This window comes from Carassius carassius, chromosome 1 (genome assembly GCF_963082965.1).
Source record: "Carassius carassius chromosome 1, fCarCar2.1, whole genome shotgun sequence".
Lineage (NCBI taxonomy): Eukaryota > Metazoa > Chordata > Actinopteri > Cypriniformes > Cyprinidae > Carassius > Carassius carassius.
The window spans coordinates 51972407-51987819 of record NC_081755.1 but is presented as its reverse complement, the minus strand read 5'-3'; the positions used below and the strand labels follow the sequence as shown (position 1 = coordinate 51987819).

The 15413-nt window shown below is 41.1% G+C and overlaps 1 protein-coding gene across 1 annotated transcript in view; it reads left to right on the top strand.

Moving 5' to 3' along the window:
* Positions 1 to 15166, top strand: part of LOC132095041 (gastrula zinc finger protein XlCGF8.2DB-like) — a 92026-nt gene extending 76860 nt beyond the window's left edge. Inside the window, exon 2 of the mRNA XM_059499903.1 lies at positions 12946 to 15166. Coding sequence (XP_059355886.1) covers positions 12951 to 13997 — 1047 coding nt within the window. The 5' untranslated portion in view covers positions 12946 to 12950 and the 3' untranslated portion in view covers positions 13998 to 15166. The remainder of the gene's footprint in view (positions 1 to 12945) is intronic.
* Positions 15167 to 15413: the final 247 nt, after the last annotated feature.

Sequence of the window (15413 nt, the reverse complement as noted above, 5' to 3'; positions counted from 1 at the left end):
CTGTACTAAAAACCCTCTCAGAGGGGGAGCTTGTGGCCTGAATGCACAAGTAATGTTGTGCCAGTTGACTTACTCTAGGGAAGTTGTTTTGATAAACCTTCCACCAATCCAGAGGATTTGAGTCATTGTCAGCATGTGGAGACAGAAGGTAGTTGCCGAGCTCCCTCTCAACTGCCTGCTGTGCACTCAAGTTTTCTGTGTCAGTAGTAGTGGTGGGCCTGTTTGAAAAAAAGCTAGCCAGAGAACGCTTTGTTTTCTTGGGTGGTACAAAAGTGTCTCTCATGGCTTCTTCTCTGGACTCCTCTTCCCTGACCACAACAGATCTCTCTCCCTTCAGCATCTCCAACACAGCTCTCTCTTTGATGTATTCTCTCTTCTCCTCCTGAGTGTACTGAAGCTTGAATCTTGGGTCAACGAGGCATGCCATGTCAAGTAGATTATCCATGGCTGGGTCATCATATTTTTGGTTAAGAGTGAGTGAGTGAAGTGACATTCAGCCAAGTATGGTGACCCATACTCAGAATTTGTGCTCTGCATTTAACCCATCCGAAATGCACACACACAGAGCAGTGAACACACACACACACTGTGAGCACACACCCGGAGCAGTGGGCAGCCATTTATGCTGCGGCGCCCGGGGAGCAGTTGGGGGTTCGATGCCTTGCTCAAGGGCACCTAAGTCGTGGTATTGAAGGTGCCCTTGAGCAAGGCATCGAACCCCTTCACACTTAAGGTATCCCATCACTGTTGTCTTTATGGTCCTGGTGAGCTCTGTGTCATCCTCTGCTTCCTTCAAGATGGAGGTGTTGAAGAGATGCATCACTGGTTTTAGAAATGATACACTGACATAGGATTCACCAGACAAGGCATCAGTGAATTCGAGGAGTGGGCTTAGAGCTGCATCTATAGACTCTAAAACATCCACATCTTGCCAGTTAGGAACCAACGGTCTGGTCTTCTTGTCCTTTGAGAGGACTTCTGTGATGGCCCTTTTCTGCTCCAGAACCCGCTTCACCATTTGTTGATGGGAGCCCCATCTTGTTGGTGTTTCACTGATGAGCTTGTGCTTTGGCAAGTGATACTCCTCCTGAGCAGCTGCAAGGTCCCGTTTCTTCTTCCAGGAGTAGGAGAAGGCAGCCACCACCTTTTTACAGACCCCAATTGCTCTGTCCACCCGCTTGTCTTGGTTAACTTTCTCTGTAGACAGTGAAAAAAAGCAATATATACTTATAATTTGTATTTATATTTTAACTACAGTTTGTCGTTTAATCATATTATTCTTACTGCAAAATTCTTCTGCTTGCATAATTTTTTTTTTTACTTCACACTTGATTTGGCAAATTAACATATGTAACAATGTTCATATGTTCACATATGTAAACATATGTTCCAATGCCAGTAAAACACCTTTGAATTTAATTGAAAGAATTGCTGTATGTATAATCCATACAAATATGTCTTGAATAAAGATTAAAGGAATAGCCTATAAAATCACTTAAATAGGGGGAATAAAATCACCTAATAAACTACAGGGTAAGTATTATAGTTACAACTAAGTACTAATTAAGAACAATGATTTAATATAAACAAAATCAATTAAAGCTGCTGCAGTCCGTAACGTGTGGCGCTCTGCATGCATCTTGTGGAAGAACATTGTAGCCGGAACTACTTCTCTCTGTTTATGTCTATGACGAATCACGCAGGTACTGGGCTACTCCGCAGCAGAGCCGAGCCGAAGTGGTTTAAAATAGTCCGAATATAAACACTTATTATACTGTACCGTAGTGATTCAGGATAAGACAAAAACACGGTTTGGATATTGGATTCATGATGTACTGGCTCATTATATAATTTTTGACCAAAAAGGTTACATGCAGCTTTAACATAACACTACCATTTATATTGCTGTGTATAACTTACCAATAGCAGAGTTCAGTTGATGCCCGAAGCATTGTAGTCTTGTCCATCTGTTCAACTCAGCGGCTTTGATGATATTGGTCCCGCTATCTGTGGTGATGCAGACCTGCCGGTCCTCGCGGAGTCCCCAGGAGGCGAGCGCATCTGCAAGTCCGGCTGCAATTGATTCGCCCGTGTGATCCTCAGGGAAGTAGACCGTCTGAAGGCATAAGCTGACAAGCTTCCAATCTTGATCAATAAAGTGGACTGTCAGGCTCAAGTATGGTTCTGAGGTTCGGCTTGACCACAGGTCAGCTGTGGTCGCGAAATATGACACTGACTTCAGTTGTTCCTCCACCCTTTCCCTAACTTCACCATAAAGTGCAGGGATAGCTGCGCGTGAAAAATATTTTCGCCCAGGGAGCTCGTATCTTGGGTCGATGATTGAAATCATTTTCCTGAAGCCCACGTTTTCCACCGTGGTAAACGGCATCATGTCCTTAGCCAAGACGTTTGTTACAGCCTTTGTAATGTCTTTATGACGTTTAGACTGTTTGTCATAAGACATGAATGCAGCGATCTGTGTTTGCTGCATGGGTTTCTCTTTTGACACAACTGGTGTTGGGGATGATGATGGTGGTGTGGTTTGAGGGACAGGTTGTTGGCTTAAACTTTTATAGTGCCTCATCTTCTGACTCAGAATATTCTATCGGGTGGAACTGCTTCAGATGGTGGAACAGATTTGATGTGTTCCCGCTGCTAGTCGGCACTACTCTCCGGCACATTTTGCAGCACGCTGAAACCTGAAGTTTATCAGATCTCAGATAGCCGAACCACTTCCATACCACTGAATTAGTCTTTCCTCTCTTATCAACCATTTCGTCTGATTTCTCCTCACTTGTGGAAGCTCGTTCAGTCACATTTGTGTTGCGGTCAGGGGCGCTCATTTTGTAGCTAAAATTTGCCGCGTTGGAGATCAGCCTACTACTGCTGTGCTGAGCACTGGTTGCGTGACTCGCGGTGTACGTCATCACGAAAGTAGCCAAACGTCAGTCAGTGACAAATGCTGTTATGTATATTATTATTATATTATATAATATTATATCGAAATATCGAAAATGTGTTTAAAAATCATATCACCGTTATTGAAAAAAAAAATATCGCGATATATATTGATGTTGAATTATTGTCCAGCCCTAGTTGTTATTGCACATTCTATTCAAAAATGTTAACGGGTTGTGATCAGTAAATACTGTTACAGTAGCTGCACCCCCCACATATACTTCAAAGTGTTGTAGCGCCAGCACCAGTGCAAGCGCTTCTTTTTCGATGGTTGAGTAAGCGCGTTGGTAATGATTGAACTTGCGTGAAAAGAAAGCCACCGGATGGTCCAAACCATCACTACCCTGCTGAGTCAAAACCGCCCCAGCACCTACATCACTTGCATCCACGGTGACAGAGAAAGGCGGGCTGAAATTTGGAGCGAGCAACACCGGCGCAGTAGTTAGCAGTGCCTTGACAGAGTCGAACGCAGCCTGGCAGGTATCGGTCCACGTGAAGTTGCGCTTTGTGCTCAGCTGATCAGTAAGCGGGGCAGCTACTGTCGATTTTTTTTTGCAAAAGGACCTATAGTAGCCAACCATACCTAAAAAACGATGCAAATCCCTTCAGGGAGGCTGGGGATGGAAAATTCAAAATTGCCTCGACCTTTGAGTGGACAGGGCAACTTTAAAGGAACTTGCCAATAGCCTTTCAACAGGTCTAGCTTACTAACATGATTGGCGAGACCAAGGCGGTCAACACAATCATCCATGCGTGGTAAGGGGAAACTATCAGGCTTAGTTACTGCGTTAACTCGCCTGAAGTCAGTACAAAACCTGAACGTACCGTCTGACTTAGGGACCAATAGGCATGGGGAACTCCATGGACTGGAGCTGGGTTCAGCAATATTATTCTCCAGCATAAATTTGACCTCTTGCTGAAGAACCTGACGCTTCAGTGGATCAGGGAGTGTTCAGGGGTGGCAATTACGTAGTTTAAATCACCTACTGTACGTTCCACACAATATGGACCGGCATAGCGTGCTTGTAAAGCAGAACCCAGCACATGCAATAAAACCATCACCTGATCACCTGGGCTGAACAGACGAGAGACAGCTTTTCGGTCGTACCTTTTTTTTCATCCTCCTCTGAGACATCCCAAGATTCTCCTTAGCTAGTTGGCAAGCTCGTTGAAGCCTAAAACGAATTTTGGACACATAATCAGCTAGGTCGTGGTAATTCGTAGCTTCGGTCAACCAGGCCTCCTTTAACACCTTCAAAGGACCACGTACAGTGTGACCGAAAACAAGCTCCTCCGGGCTAAAACCTAAGCTCTCCTGGACCACCTCACGTATAGCAAAGAGAGCCAGCGGAACCCCCTCGTCCCAGTCATGCTCGAACTCAAGACAGTAAGTTTTCAACATGGTTTTGAGGGTTTGGTGAAACCTTTCAAGCGCCCCTTGGGACTGAGGATGATAACAACTCGAGGTGACATGCGTGATTGAGAGCTGTTGCATGACCTGCCTAAACACCTTAGAAAATTTTTGCCTTGATCAGTCTGAACTACTTTTGGAAGGCCGAACGTGGAAAAGAAATTTAGCAGGGCCTTTATGATAACAGGAGGTGTTATTTTTCGCAACGGAACAGCCTCGGGAAAGCGCGTTAAGCTACACATTATGGTGAGCAGATACTGGTTCCCGGACTTCGTGCGAGGTAAAGGGCCCACGCAGTCCAGTATTACCCTTTCAAAAGGTTCTAAAGAGACTGAGATTGTCTGTAAGGGAGCCGGCGGGATAATTTGATTGGGTTTCCCCACGACTTGGCACAGATGGCACGTTTTACAGTATCTAGCGATGTCCGCTTTACTCCCGGCCAATAAAAATGCCACGTCACCCGGTCTGCGGTTTTATTGACCCCCAAATGCCCCGCAAAATGATGATCATGTGCTAAAGCCAAAACCTCTTCCCTATAAGCGGCTGGGACGACAATTTGATTGACAACATGCCAAACATCTTTCGCTGGAGCTGTTAAAGGTCGCCACTTGCGCATTAAAACACCATCCTGCAAAAAATAACCCTTTGGAGTAAATTGAATATCCTTTTCGGACATAGCCTCCGAGAACAATGACGTAAGGGAAGGATCATTCTTTTGCTCCTGGATAAGTTGCTTGCGACTCAGAGCTGTTTTACTTACGGCTAAGGGAGAAATGCAAGGCAGCTTTATATGGCCGGGTGGCGAAGGATGGGCAATAAAAGTGTCACCAAGGTCAACGACGTCCTCTTTTCCATTGTCGAATTTTGCACGCTGTGCCATCGCGCGGGTAACTATACTAGATGGAAAAACTTCAGGATACTCTGTGGATAAACAATCAACACCTGAAGACACAGGAGACAACACCGGGCATGGGAAAACATTCATCATTATTTTTTGATGTAAGCCAGCAGTCAAAAAGAAGCTCCTTTTCTCTCACAAACTCAACATAAGCAAGAGTTTCAGTTTTTTGAAAGGTGTGAAATTTTTGCCGGTAAGCCTCCGGGACAAGCGAGTACACCCGCAACACTGCTTGTTTAACCTTCTCATAATCAGAAGCGTCTTCGATCGGTAACGAGGAATACGCCTCCTGCGACTTTCCCGTAAATACACACTGTAAAACCATTGGCCAAACTTTAGTAGGCCACTCCAAAGTCGTGGCTACCCGTTCAAAATGAGCGAAAAATTTGTCTACCTCCTCCTCATTAAATGGTGGCACCACTCTAATATTACGAGCCACATCAAATTCAGGCCGAACTAGGACCCCGGCTTCCCTAGCCCGTATGTCTAATTATTTTAAACGGACGGTCTGCTCAAGCTCAAATTGTTTTAGTTTGAGCTCATATTCCCTCTGGTCTTTTAATTTAACTTGCTCCCACTCCAGTTCCTTCTCTCTTAGTGCTAAACGTTTCCACTCAAGTGAACTTCTTGTGGGAGTGGTCGGAGGTTCAGTTGTGACTTTATCAACCTCACCAAACAATCCGCGGCTATGCAAAACCTCAATTGCGTTTGAAGGTTGCCTTTACTTAAACCACCGCGCACCTCCACTTTATAATGTCCTGCAACACGCAATAACTTATCACGAGTAATAGAAAACAAGCCTTCCTGCGTCGGCGCTTTAACATACTCCTCCAAATTAAACACCACGAGAGGTCCCGGGTTCAAATCCCGGATGAGCCCCCATTTATGTTACGAACCCATTTAACTAAATATAAAGATGGGTACGCAACATAAGAAAGCCCAGGAGTCAGAGTTAAAAACAAAATGTAAACAGATTTATTTTCTGATTCGAACAACAGGTTTATACAACGATCAGCTTGACTTCAGTCAGTGCTGACAAAACCAAAAAAAATATAGCCCTGTCAAATTACCTTCTCTTATAAATATATACAAAACTACCCTACCTCCTCGAAGAAAAAGAAAAAATACGTGAGTCTTCCGCAAGCTTCCTGCTGCACTGTTATATCCTGCGCTAAAGTGCCAAAAACAAAAGCAAAGCTGTGTAAGTAGTTGCCCCGTATTTAGGCAGTAAACATCTATGCCAAACGCAACAACAATGTCACGCACCAAGGTCCAAGAGGGAATGAGCTGTTGTCCTGATGTAATGGGCGTCTTTTAATAGCAGGTCCGATCCGCTTCATCAGCACACAATCAGGGACACCTGCACACAATTATAGATGGTGAAATGGCAGGAGAAAAACACAGCATCAGACAATCCCAGGGGAAACCTCAAGGCCACGTAACAGTGATGATAACCTGAAATTAGGCAATAAACCTAACAGATCCTTCAATTAAGACTACAAGTCTGCCTCCAAAAGTAAACAAAGGACTTAAAATAGTGCTCATGTTGCTTTCACTTGGGCTTGCCACACAAGACCCTTGTTGTCTGTGAATGTTTATAGCACACGAACCATTACCCAAGAGTTTTCCGGTGCTGAATTATCAGCAATCAACACAATGTCCCCAGGCTTTAGATTTTTCATTAGGCTTTGCCATTTTTTTCTTTTTTCTTTCTTTTCTCTTCTTTCTGTTTTATCAAAAACCCCAGGGGACTGGGGTTCACTTTCAGCAGTAGCAAATGGTTTGGAGTGAGGGCCTTCAGGTTGTTTGGGTCATTGGACACTTTAGTGATGGGCCAACTATTGATTATTGCCTCCACCTCACATAAGAGTGTTTGAAGACTTTCTTCATCAAGATACTGCTGTTTTACAGTGGAGTGGTCCATTACTTGCCGTTCTCAAACTCCTCTATGGTGGGATTCAGTTGGGGACATTTTTTACACCTCTTGTACACCTTTTGGAATCCATGTATTGATCTTAAGACCAGATGTGAAACGTGGTGGTCCTTTGACAAAATTTCAGGATGCTTGGATTCCTCAGCCATGGCTGATCTGCTTAGTCTGCCACATACACTTAGGATTCTGTCTTGTAAAACAGGTGACAACCCACAGAGAGCGCCACTGCGTTTCAAAGTTTTACCTTGCTGTATGGCTTTGATTGTTTGGCTTTAGCATTACATTTACATTTATACATTTATCTGACGCTTTTATCCAAAGCGACTTACAATTGCCACATATGTCAGAGGTCGCACACCTCTGGAGCAACTAGGGGTTAAGTGTCTTGCTCAGGGACACATTGGTGTCTCACAGTGGATTCGAACCCGGGTCTCTCACACCAAAGACATGTCTTATCCACTGCGCTAGCACCACCCCTGCAAACGTATCTCTTTCTCAGCGTTTTCAATGTTGCTTACAATCAATATAATACCTGACAGAGAAACTTTGAAGTGTTCCATTTCCTTTTCAAGTTCAGAATTCACTGTTGTACTGCATCTTCAAGTGTGGCACAGCTCTTTAATTTTTTCCATCAGTGTCTTCAGAATGCTTTTAAAGGGTCCATCTGAAACAGTGTCGCGCGGCCGCGGCGCAGCATAACGTTCGTTCCGAACGCTGAGTAATTAAATACAACGGTATGGCGGTATATTAAAAATGAACATCGTAACGAAAATATCGGTATGAACCGGTTTACCACCCAGCACTAGTATAGGGTCTAACATACATGTTGTTGGTTTAGATGATTTAACAAGTTTATACAATTCTTCCTCTCCTATAGTAGAGAATGAGTGGAACTGTTCCTCAGGGGATTTATATATCTGATGCGACACTGTAGCTGACGACTAAATGGTTACAATTTTATCCCTAATAGTATCGATTTTAGAAGTAAAGTAATTCATAAAGTCATTACTGCTGTGATGTTGGGAAATGCCAACACTTGTTGACTTGTGTGATGATTTTTTCCCATTAATTTAGCCACAGTATTGAATAAATACCTGGGGTTATGTTTGTTTTCTTCTAAAAGAGACAAAAAGTAATCAGATCCAGCGGTTTTTAATGCTTTTCTGCTAAGCAATACAAAATACCTCTGTTTTGTTTTTCATCCAGTTGTGCTCCATTTTCCAGGCTGCAAGTGTGCTCATATACCATGGTGTCAGACTGTTTTCCTTAACCTTCCTTAAGCGTAAAGGAGCAAGAAGTAGAATTTACAGTTTTGGCTCTATTAAGTTTGCACAAAACTTAATAATGATCAGAGATATCATCACTTGGCTGCATAATTTCAACACCATCAACATCAATTCCATGTGACAGTATTAAATCTAGAGTATGATTTTGACAATGAGTAGGTCCTGAAATGTGTTGTCTAACCCCAATAGAGTTCAGAATGTCTATATATGCGAATCCCAATGCATGTTTTTCATTATCAACATGGATATTAAAATCACCAACTATTAAAACTTTATCTGCAGCCAACACTAACTCGGATGTAAAATCAGCAAACTCTTTAATAAAGTCTGTATGGTGCCCTGGTGGCCTATATACAGTAGCCAGTACAAACATCACAGGGGATTTATCATTAACATTTGTTTTACTGGATAATGTTATATGAAGCACAATTACTTCAAACGATTTATACTTGAAGCCTGCCCTCTGAGAAATCCTGAAAACATTGTTGCAAATTGAAGCAACACCTCCCCCTTTACCTTTTAGACGCGGCTCATGTTTATAACAGTAATCTTGGGGGGTGGACTCATTTAAAATAATGTAATCATCAGGTTTTAGCCAGGTTTCTGTCAAACAGAGCACCTCTAGATTATGATCAATGATCATATTATTTATAAAAAGTGCTTTCGTAGAAAGGGATCTGATATTCAATAAGCCAAGCTGTATCGCTTGTTTATCCGTATTGCATATGTTTTTTATTTTTTATTTGTTGAACCTCAATTAAATTGTTACTCTTAAATTGGTTTGGACGTTTTTTGTATTCTTGTTCGGAAAACAGACACAGTCTCTATAATGTGCTATCTATGTGCTGAGAATTAACTCTCTTCTGTGACGTGAGGGAGCTAGCAGGCGATCGGTTTAGCCAGTCTGTCTGCTTACTGACCTGGGCCCCAGTTAGTAAAGTACACACTCAAATACTATGTAACATAGAGAGAAGAGTGGCGCCACCCCAGGAGGGATGAAGACCATCTCCTTTCAACAGGTCAGGTCTGCCCCAAAAGCTAGTCCAATTGTCTATGAAACCTCTGTTATTCTGTGGGCACCACTTAGACATCCAGCCATTGAGTGATGACAATCTGCTATGCATCTTATCGCCCCGTTAAGCAGGGAGGGGACTAGAGCATATTACAGTGTCTGACTTCATGCTTGCAAGTTCACACACCCCTTTAATGTTATTTTTAGTGATCTCCGACTGGCAGAGTCGAACATCATTAGCACCAGCATGAATAACAATCTTACTGTATTTACGTTTAGCATTAGCCAGCACTTAAATTTGCCAAGATGTCAGGCGCTCTGGGTCCCGGTAAACATTTGACTATGGTGGCTGGTGTCTCTATATTCACGTTCCGTACAATAGAATCACCAATAACTAGAGCAGTTTCATCAGGTTTCTCAGTGGGTGCATCACTGAGTGGGGAGAACCTGTTTAATGTTTTGATCGGAACAGAAGAGCGGTGTTTTGACCCGTGACTTTGCCGCCTCACTGTCACCCAGTTGCCCTGCTGCGTGGGCTCTGTTGCCGGAACTGAACAATGTACAGGTATCCCTAAGCTAGATGCATCCAAAGCCGTATCTACAGCCCTCACATTCTTACGATCACAAACAGCCAAGTCAGCCAATTTCAGGATGTCAAGTTTTTCTTTGTGTGGCTTATGCTTCAGAACGTAGCAATCTCTAGGTGGTGGCAATTGTATACTCATTATGTTGGTAGAGTAGTATTTTGGCCTCTTTGTAGCCCCTTTCAGGAGGCATGTGTTGACAACTGCATACCAGTACCTTTGGTTGCCCCATGGTGAACTGCTCTAAGAAGTAAAATCTGTCTTTGTTATTTGTTGCCTTATTCTCTACTCCATGTTCAAAAACTCTCATGAAGAATGTAAATTCAAGTGGGTCTCCACTAAGACTTGAATTTCCATAGGCGGGAGAGTAGATGAAAATCTCAGCAATGTCATTTTGACGTTGCATGATGTCTCACCAACTTCCTTTATCAAGATGTGCAGGAATGCTCATATCTGTTCTTGGTGGCTGTGATCTAGAAAAATCCTGCTGCCCATCACTGACTGTTGGAACTGCATCAGCGTCAGGTGCAAACTCACGAAAATGTGCTTTTGGACGTACCACTTTATCAGATGTAACTTGTTGTGGCAGCCCTTGCTGCACTACCAAATGCATCAGAAACACTACAAACTGGATCATACGTGGACAAAACCTGAAGTTTGGCTTCAGCTGCAGCAATAGCAGTTTGGAGCTCTAAATTTTCCTTCTTTGGTTTGAGCTCAGCCTCCTTGCCTCTCAAGCTCTTGTTTCTGTTTCAAAGCATTAGATCGTGCCAACAACTTATAACTTAAAGGCTTGTGCCTTTTCAGCTTCAATTCTCAGCCTAGAAGAAGTGGTATATGACATGCCTGAGGCTACTTAACTAGCAGATTTTTTCGGAAAGAGGGGAAGTTGTGAAGAACAAATAACCATTGAGGGACTGTCAATCTCTGGATCACATTGCTGCTCTGCCTCGTTGGATTGGAGCTTTACACTTTCAATCCAGTCTTTGACCTTGTCTACAAAGTGCTTAACTACTTGAGACTTAGGTTCAAACCAGTGTAACTGATCTACATATGCCTCATCATCTGACATAAGTTCTCTGATTCTGACTCTCAACATTGCCAGAGTCCTCAAGCAAAGTTTCAATTTCTCTCATTTGCCTTGTTAAATTTCCCAGCTTGGCTTTTCTAGTCCCCATCAACTGGTTAAGCCAATCCTCTTGCGCTTTAGCAGTCATCTTCGGCACTCTTTTAGAGGCTGGTTTCCCTCCGTCTGTTTGCATAGTAATCAATATTTGTGTTCAAGGCACGCATTGGGATCATCACGAAAGCAGATGAGATTGCCCTCTTGTGATGCTGCGCAGGGCGCAAACATAGCGATTCCATGACCCAGCAAAGTTCAATATCAATAGTCCAATAGTATTGCCAAAAATGTCCAAAACTGTAAAAGTTCACCAAAGTCTGATCAAATAATCCGTAGTGTGTGTAATCCCAACAATTTCAGAGGATCTCAGCCGTGAAACCAAGTATCATGTCTGATTATGCCTGAATCATCAATAATCCTCTCGTAAAACAAAAACATTGCTTGTCCAGATGAAAATTTGAAGTTTCCTTACAATTCTGTAGATATATAGTCCTGGATTCATTTAACATGGAAGAAAAAAATGGGTACCTACTCCGTCACAAAAGTCAGTCAAAAAGGTCCATAACAAATGTGAGTTTAATCAAAACACAAAATTACCAAATCCAGTTGGTTCGTAAATCCTATGACATTGCATTTTGCAAGATGGTAAGAAAACTGTTTCTCCCTTATTTCCCTGATCGCACATATTCATCCTCGTCTAACAGCAAGTGCATGGCCATTAAAGAAACAGAACCAAAACTATTCATCAAAAACATAAGAAAATAATATTGAAACATATACATAGAAAATGCCAAAATTGGCTCTCAAAGAACGTTACAGAAGTTAATACTTTACGTCATTACTTGCAAATCAACTCTCTAATCAAACTGTTAACCAAACATTTTGGTTTTTGAGGCTCACAAGCTGTTTGAGACTGAGCGCAGCATGTGAGCCTCAAAAACCAAAATGAGTGGCTAACTGCACTAAAACTGTTAAATACATATAAAATTGTCAAAATGCCCGTCTTGGTGAGTATCCAGTAAACAGTCAATTTTGTAATGTTAAATAGTTGAGAAAGAGAACGCATGTTTTGTAGCAGTATAATTGTCCGTGGATAAACTCTTAAAGGGACCGCAGTCCAATATTCCTGCTGCTGTCTGTCATGTTAAGTTTTTATTCAAGTAAGAAATACTACAGAAATTAATCAAATGTAAATTACCAAATTAAATTTTTGTTGTAGTCACGGTAACAAAATAAATACAAATGAATGATTACCATTAAAGTTACAAAACATATTCAGTCAAGAGCAGAAAGTGATTTTCTTTCTCTTTTATTAAACAGAAAAACTTTTTTTAATAGTTCTCTTTATTGTATTGCATTTATTTATTTTTTTAAATAAAACTTTGCACTGAAGAAAATCTTATATATATTATAGCTTTTAGGGGGAAAAAAAGTCAGAATCTGCAAAAATTGGTAGATCACACTAACCTATAAATTTTACCGGAAATCAGAATCAGCCAAGAAAATTGCAATTGGTCCAGCTCTATCAAAAAACAAACCCTATGTGTAGTGTTTGTTTACAAAATAACATCGCCATCTACTGGTCTGGCAGCATAATACAGTGTTAGATATTTTCATGGATCTGTGTGAAAAAGGGACAGTTTTGACATTGTTTTAATAAGTACACACACACTTATTACACACTTTTTATTTTTCAAAGATATCCAATTGATTTTCATCTTTATAATGATTTAATTTTAGGTCTGATGAAAAACAAAGAAGAAAGACGAGATACGAAAGAGGTGGAAGAGATGTATCAGGATCAGAAAGATCATGATGTCAATGGAGAAAAATCATTGAGTTGCAGCATTAAAAAAACAGAAGTCAAACGGCCTTTCAGCTGCTCTCAGTGTGAAAAGAGTTTCACACGTAAGGGATACCTTAATACTCACATGTTAATTCATGCTGGAATAAAGCCTTTCACCTGTCCACAGTGTGGAAAGAGTTTCATAAGTAAAGGAATCCTGAGGGATCACATGTTAATCCATACTGGGATCAAGTCTTTCAGCTGCTCTCATTGTGGAAAGAGTTTTATACAGAAAAATCGACTTAAAAATCATTTGGTAAGTCACACTTCAGAAAAACCTTTCTCCTGCTCTCAGTGTGGAAAGAGTTTTAAAAAAAAGTCAAACATTAGTAGGCACATGTTAATTCATACTGGGATAAAGTCATTCAGCTGCTCTCAGTGTAGAAAGACTTTTACACAGAAATCAAGCCTTAAGGATCACATGTTAATTCATGCTGGGATAAAGTCTTTCAGCTGCTCTCAGTGTGGAAAGAGTTTTACACATAAATCATACCTTAGGAGGCACATGCTAATTCATACTGGGATCAAGTCTTTCAGCTGCTCTCAGTGTGGAAAGAGTTTTACAGAGAAAAGTCAACTTAAAAAACATTTGGTAACACACACTTCAGAAAAACCTTTCTCCTGCTCTCAATGTGGAAAGAGTTTTATAAATAAATCAATCCTTAAGAGGCACATGTTAGTTCATACTGGGATAAAGTCTTTCAGCTGCTCTCAGTGTGGAAATACTTTTACACATAAATCAAGCCTAAAGGATCACATGTTAATTCATGCTGGAATAAAGCCTTTCTGCTGCTCTCAATGTGGAAAGAGTTTTATAAATAAATCAAACCTTAATAGGCACATGTTAGTTCATACTGGGATGAACTCTTTCAGCTGCTCTCAGTGTGGGAAGAATTTCAGACACAAAGGACAACTTAATATTCATTTGGTAACTCACTCTTCATAAAAGCCTTTCTCCTGCTTTCAGTGTGAAAAGAGTTTTACTCAAAAAGAAGAACTTATGGCTTGTTTCCACTGAGCTGTACAGTACAGTCCATTACAATTTGGTACGGGCAACCCTGATCAGACTTGTGTTTCCACTGCCAGTACTACCTTTACTTGGTAGATGTGGTGTATGCCTGAAAGTAGCGAATGACAATGAACCGCAACAATAGGCACAACTCTGCCTCTTTTTGTTGTTGATCGAATAAAACAATTTTTGTTAAATGTCAGTTTTAATGACCAATAATAGCCATTATAAAAGGATAAGTACAGCTTATAAAAAAGTTCAAATTAAGTAAAGTGTAAGACCTCGGTGAACAAGCAACAGCACAAGAACAAACTGCACAAGTGGCTTCTTCTGCCAATGGAATTAAAAGAGCCTATTTTCTCCCATCTGCGATCTGAACACCATTAATGGTTAAATAAAGGGGAACAATTGTCTGGACAGGAAACGAATGGCTAAAAACCTATGTCAGAAAATGTCCACAACAGAGGACGTCCGTTCCAAAATCAAAAAAACTAATCATGAGCTAATCACGTGATGTCGACATCCTGAGACAGTTTCCTGTCAGCTGTGCTGCTATCTCCTAAAAAGGAGGTGATTTAATTAACTCTGATCACAAGATCCACACCTGCAGGAATCATCAATAATCAATGAACCACAACAAAGGGAACATACAGCGTGTCCCATGACTTGTGACTTGCTTGTGAATTTTTCAATAAATAATCTCAAAAGGACAACCATTGAGGAATCTGAAGGTTTAACTGTATTCACAAATAATATGTTTTATGTTTTATATTTGTTTGATGTGTTCAAATGTAATTGGTGCAACTTTGACCAATGTTTTATTGGTTTTAGCAGATAGTGCTATTAAATGTAAGATATGGAAAGTTTAGTGTTAAACGAAAGCTCACATTATTTGCTTAAACTTGGAGTGAATGAAATGTCCAAACTCTGTATTGTGTGCAATGCATATTATGACACTTTATAAGATATTAACCAAAGATCCACAATGGCGATGTCGCATTATGTTGAATCAGTGTACAAAGAGAAACAGTACGGGGTGTGTTTAATGCTGGGTACACACCAAAAGATTTTTTTACATCTTATATTCAAAATATGAAAGACCACAAACATGAGTATAAAAAATCCTAGATTTAACAGTTTGGCTCCTATAGTGTGTGGTGTGCCATGATGTGACAAAGACAGCACACCACACACAAACAGATTTTCAACCAGAGTCTTGACTGTGAATACAGGAAATCTCATGAGACTTCAGAATAAGTATGACAATATGCAGGAAGAAATTGCAATGAAAGTGTTTGGAAGGATTTTATACACAACACGTATCCTTTGGTGTGTTCCCAGCATAAGCTCTGC